Raw genomic sequence first — 5156 nt, 5'->3', positions numbered from 1 at the left:
ACGTATTATAAATTCCAATCTCGTTGAAATGATATTGTACATAGAATACTAAAAACAACAACAGCCTTCTGAAGTTCTGAATTCGACAGAAACGACAAAAAAAGTCTCCCCCGCTGCACCGGGGCAAGGGCCAGCGGCCGGCAGTCCACATCTTCACATCTGAAAATGAATTCATGATACTGAGATCTCAATGAGTGTCTGACATCATGAATTTATCACAAATCATCTATCAGAGTATAGTATCTCAATGAAGTCACCTAACAGGCAACAGTATGATTATATAAAAATAAATACAAGGCGACACTCAAGATCGACACACACGCGGACATAGTCACCCCTACTTCGTCGGATGTTTTGAATGAAAAGATCTTCATTGAATTATTAAAATATTGCATTTTTATTAACTCACTACAAGTTGTGATATAAAAAATATAGTGTTTAAATGCAAGTAGTAAGGTATTACTGGATCGTGGCAGCGCAGTCATCACATGAAGTATAGACTGTTCATTGAAGGCTATGCGTTAAATTAGTATTAATAAAATGAAGAGGTATGTAGATCTCATGACCGTTACATAACGAGAAAGAATATCAGACCCGGACGAGTGGTTATTGATTTATATCAGGAAATTGTGATATTGAAACCTTGATGAAAAATTTCAGAGTTGCTTTGACGTACTCATGTATGTATTGCGTCACGGAATGACAATGCAACTGGCCGGGCAACTATTACAGTGTTCTATCGGCATTTCAAGATATCGATTGGGAATTTCATGCTTCCTCAAAACCAATCCGCACCGGTTTAAAGGAAGATGAGTAGAACAACCATGGGCTACATATGCCAGTTGGGATAGAGCCAGTTAAATACAAGGGGTGATCAATGTCCTACGACTGGCGTGGCATTAGGGCATACTGAGATAAAAAAGGACAGCAAGACTGCGCCGATTGACATCATATATGTCAACTAGAATACGCATAATAGTACAATTTGCATTGTTTACTGGTTAAAGGTTGAGAAACCCTCCCAGCCGCTTGTGTTCGAATCAAAATTTTATCGACTTTTACTTGGAAATTGCTCAACCTTAGCCCCTTCGCCTGCCTCTGTGGTAAAGACTGTAGCATTACCACTGTACTGCTCGCGTATGGCTTTCTCCAATGCGCCAACGCAGTTTTTGTCCACCATGTTCACAGTGCAGCCTCCAAATCCACCACCAGTAAGCCGAGATCCGTATACACCAGGCACCTTTCTTGCTATTTCGATTAATTCGTTCAGTTCTATGATTTTAAAGTAGAGTTTACTTTAGCATCACTGCGGGTTGTATAAAACTTCGATTCTCTAATTTAAACGGGAAATTTGTGTCCACTCAAATTGTTGACGGAAACAACTGAAGATACTGAATATCTACACATATATTTGAAATCGAAGTTTGTATGATGCTACCAACCATCTTTTTGCAGCGAAAAAAAAACAACGTAAATCGCTAAGTATTTGTTGTACTTTGAATATAAAATGCCTCTGTTTTCGCAAATTACAGAGAAATTCACCTCGTTGCATCATATCCGCAGGGAGAAGGTCGGATAATCAAATTCAGAATATACAAATTCATACCATGTCCAGGCGAGAAATCCTCTCCAGTACGATACATCGAATAGCATAAAACACACGCGTACAAGTAAAGGCACACCCTACAAACCTGGTGTGGATACGCAGTAGTTATTAGCTGAAGAGTTGTGCGCTTCAAACATCAATTGCCCAGCTTGGCGGAGTTTCGCTTCAATGGTATCGCTGGTATGGGTGTCGGAGTCGGCTGCGCTGCACTCAGTTTCAATCTCAACCATAATCTCAGCAAATCTGTGCACACGCTTAATCTATAGTATCAGAATTGTGGAGCAGTAGTATGATATGTTAGTGAGAATTTTGGTCTGACGCTCTTCTGTAGCCACATTGACCTGTAAAATGGTAAACACACAAACGGAATACCGGCCCTTCCCATTGCACAAGAAGTGCTTGCATTCGTAAGGATGTACGACTACTCAACACAAGTTCGCACATCACGACACAAAATGGCTACTTCAGGTTGCACAATTAGCCAAATCAATATGACGCACCTCAACGTACTTGTAAATCATGCGAGTAGCCTTACATAACCTGCAAAACAACAGGAGTTCCCTTGCTTCAGATGGGATTGTGACTCACGCACTGAAAGTGTGTTGTCTATCGAAGACAACCGGACCACACACCTCAGTGAGTACATGGACACCGATACGATACGTTGTGTCAGGCATATCTTTTCTCACTGCTTCCAGCATTTCGGGTGTGATATCTTGATGCGACTGGACATCTGGGAATGTCTTCCGCACGATTGCCTTGACATCGGCCGCCTGGTCTTTCCTGTTCTTGAATTCAGACCCTGTTGCAGTCGGTGCTCAAGGTTAGTTAGTCGGCTGGTGACAGTCTGAGTACATGATCAGAGATCAGCATTTAGATTGCTAATTTGGCCTCGGTCCCTAAAAGTATATATCTGTCCCTATAAATGTGTAGCTTGCACCACTCATTTGGTCAGGGGTTGGTATATGAGTGTTTGAGTTCATTTGCTTAAGCTGCGTTGTAAGGCGCACGATATTGTGCACGTGATGGCCCTCACAGATTCATACTGCTGTTTATGCACGGATTTTACAACTGAACACCAACTACACACACTCGCATTCCTAAGGAGTACGTGTATAGCTTGGACTCTGCAACGGTATCATCGCTGGAATATGTAGAAAGCAAACATCAAAGGCTTCACATTTTGGACCGAAGGTCCGATTCATCAACGCAAGTCGGTCAAGAGCTTCAAAAGCTAGGTGAGCATATGTTCTATATCGCCCAGCGCGAGCTAACAGGTGCACATGTATGTACAACTCAATGTATCGGGCGATTCACAGAGGATGCTTCGCACTCAAAAACGTAGTCATAGGTGCAACGTTAAGCATGTGTGGGACGGGCGGTTCACACAGCAGTCAGACCAGCGTAAGCTTACTATCACCACGGACACGCGGCTACAACCACACCATGCGTCTCACCTTCTAATTTGTGTTTGTGTCCCGAATCGGCCACTAGGAAACAGACACCGTGGTAGAGAGGGATGCGGGTGATACCCATGGTTAGGCAGTCGACCAGGAGGAGTGTGCCTGCTTGACCCATAGTTGAGCATGTCTGATCCATACAGCCGCACGGAACATTGGCCCAATCGTTCTCGGCCTTCATGCACTGTGAGTAAGGAGAGATACCGCGAGTCCAGAAGCACGTGTAGGTACAGTTACAACTATTGTTGAGTGTATTTTGGAAATAGCAACGTCGTTCTGATACTACACCTCATATGTGAAACAGTAATTGGATACAGTGGCAACTATAGTCTACAGTACGCTGCGCATTAACAGCAACCCCGTTGTAGCCTTAAACATCAGACCAATACACTTTGTAGACAAAAGAATGGCTACTTTTAACCGCATTTTTAAGGCAGACATCCTACACACTACAACAGCTCGCACAAACACAAGCACCAGCGCGAAACAAGGTCCACGTGGCTTGCAAGCGTCTCACCTGCAGCGCCTTATCCACCGCAGTACGGCTGGTATCGCCCGTCAGTGCTTCCAGTAGCGTGTACGTTGCTACTTCGAGCGCAGCCGATGAGGACAACCCCCCACCCATTGGGATGTCAGAGTGCACCACCACATCGAGTCCTTGAATGTTACGGGGAAACTGCGCAAACACACCGATGATATAGTTGGACCAGAACGGCGTTGCCTTGGCGTGAGTGGGTTCTGCGGGTGAGTGTGGCATGAGGCTCGGGTAAGCAGATGTGTGAGATACATGGTCCTGATTAGGCGGTCGGGGCTGCGTATGTGTTCGGGCACTGTGTGGGGAGTTGTAGTGAATGAATGTACTGAATAGCGGATCGTATTTGAAGCTGGTAATGTGGTGTATCTGAGACTGAAGAAACTTGGACATCCGGATGAATAAATATATTCTAGACGCTAGGACATGATAGAAGCTAATATACACTCAATTCCGCTGCGCGCAGAAAGAAGCCACATATTCAGAGTTGTGTGAACACAAAATCTAAACTCTAACAATCCCGACGAACGTGTGCCAGCACCACTCACACCTAAAATCTTAGGAGATATTTCAAATTCGAAGTCTGGGAGACCACCGTCTGTTGAGAATCGGACCGTAGAGGTTCCGTTGGGCCGTCCCACAAGCACAGTGCGGCGGGTGATAGCCTACAAAGCAGGGGGGAGGGGGGTTAATCATTAGGTCCAAACCGGTAGGAATAAGATAGCTAGACTTGAGGAAGGAGTGGGTGTAGCATGCGGAGTCCAAAAGTCGATATAGCTAAAATCGGTGTCAAAAAGCTTCTATGTTAGTGTGTTTTCTCAAGATATGGTCAGAAACACGCCGATATGATCATAAACATATACATGGCGATACAACACTATATGCACGCACTATATATCCATCTGTCAAAAGGAGAAACGCGGCAAGCTCTGCAAGCGACTAGAAGTACTCAGGGAAGTACATCAGCTGCCTAATTCGCGCTCAGTTACTAGTCATACCATAGGGAGGACCGGTCCATGGCAATGGTCGATGTGTCCCCCTGAGCCCGATTGTGTGAGGTGTAGAGGGAATAGATGTGTGAGGTCGATTACGGGTACACTAGGAGCCACGCTAGAAGAAAGGGACATCAGTGACTGGGCGAGCAAAAAAAAAACAGCCATAGAAAAGCCCATGGAATTGCAAGGTAATATAAACTCAACTCGAAACCCAAATGACTGCAATGCCGGATAAGCTATAGACATAACAGGCGGAAAGGTATCTGTAGCAGTACTTCTATGAAACCATAGTCAGTTGCAATTTGCAGAGAATCACTACAAGTTCGGACCATTGGATGAAGAAAACGAATAACTTCTCAACGGTTGAACCTAGCCTAATGGCAAACATACGTTCCTTCACTATTCTACAAAACTTCAAAGGATATACATATATATATATATATATATATATATTTATATACATACATACATACATACATACATACATACATAAATATATACACCCACGCACTAACACTCACACACACACACATATATATATACACACACACACACACACATAT

The 5156-nt window shown here is 43.9% G+C and overlaps 1 protein-coding gene across 2 annotated transcripts; it reads right to left on the bottom strand.

Annotated features, from left to right (window-relative positions):
• Positions 1-906: 906 nt before the first annotated feature.
• On the bottom strand, positions 907-4725 carry SARC_11879 (the record flags this gene model as incomplete). Of its 2 annotated transcripts, none has more annotated exons than XM_014294027.1 (7): positions 907-1272; positions 1692-1866; positions 2107-2408; positions 3064-3250; positions 3584-3804; positions 4149-4263; positions 4597-4725. In XM_014294027.1, the coding sequence occupies 5 exons, from the start codon at positions 4723-4725 to the stop codon at positions 2191-2193; spliced, it is 870 nt and encodes a 289-aa protein (XP_014149502.1). In that variant the 3' UTR covers positions 907-1272; positions 1692-1866; positions 2107-2190. The 2 variants fall into 2 exon arrangements, with proteins under 2 accessions (XP_014149502.1, XP_014149503.1); XM_014294028.1 differs by having other exon boundaries at positions 2239-2408.
• Between the last annotated feature and the right edge of the window lie 431 nt (positions 4726-5156).

This window comes from Sphaeroforma arctica (assembly GCF_001186125.1).
Source record: "Sphaeroforma arctica JP610 unplaced genomic scaffold supercont1.1932, whole genome shotgun sequence".
NCBI classification, from domain to species: Eukaryota; class Ichthyosporea; order Ichthyophonida; genus Sphaeroforma; species Sphaeroforma arctica.
The sequence above is the reverse complement of the archived record's forward strand: the minus strand, read 5'-3'. Positions and strand labels throughout refer to the sequence as shown.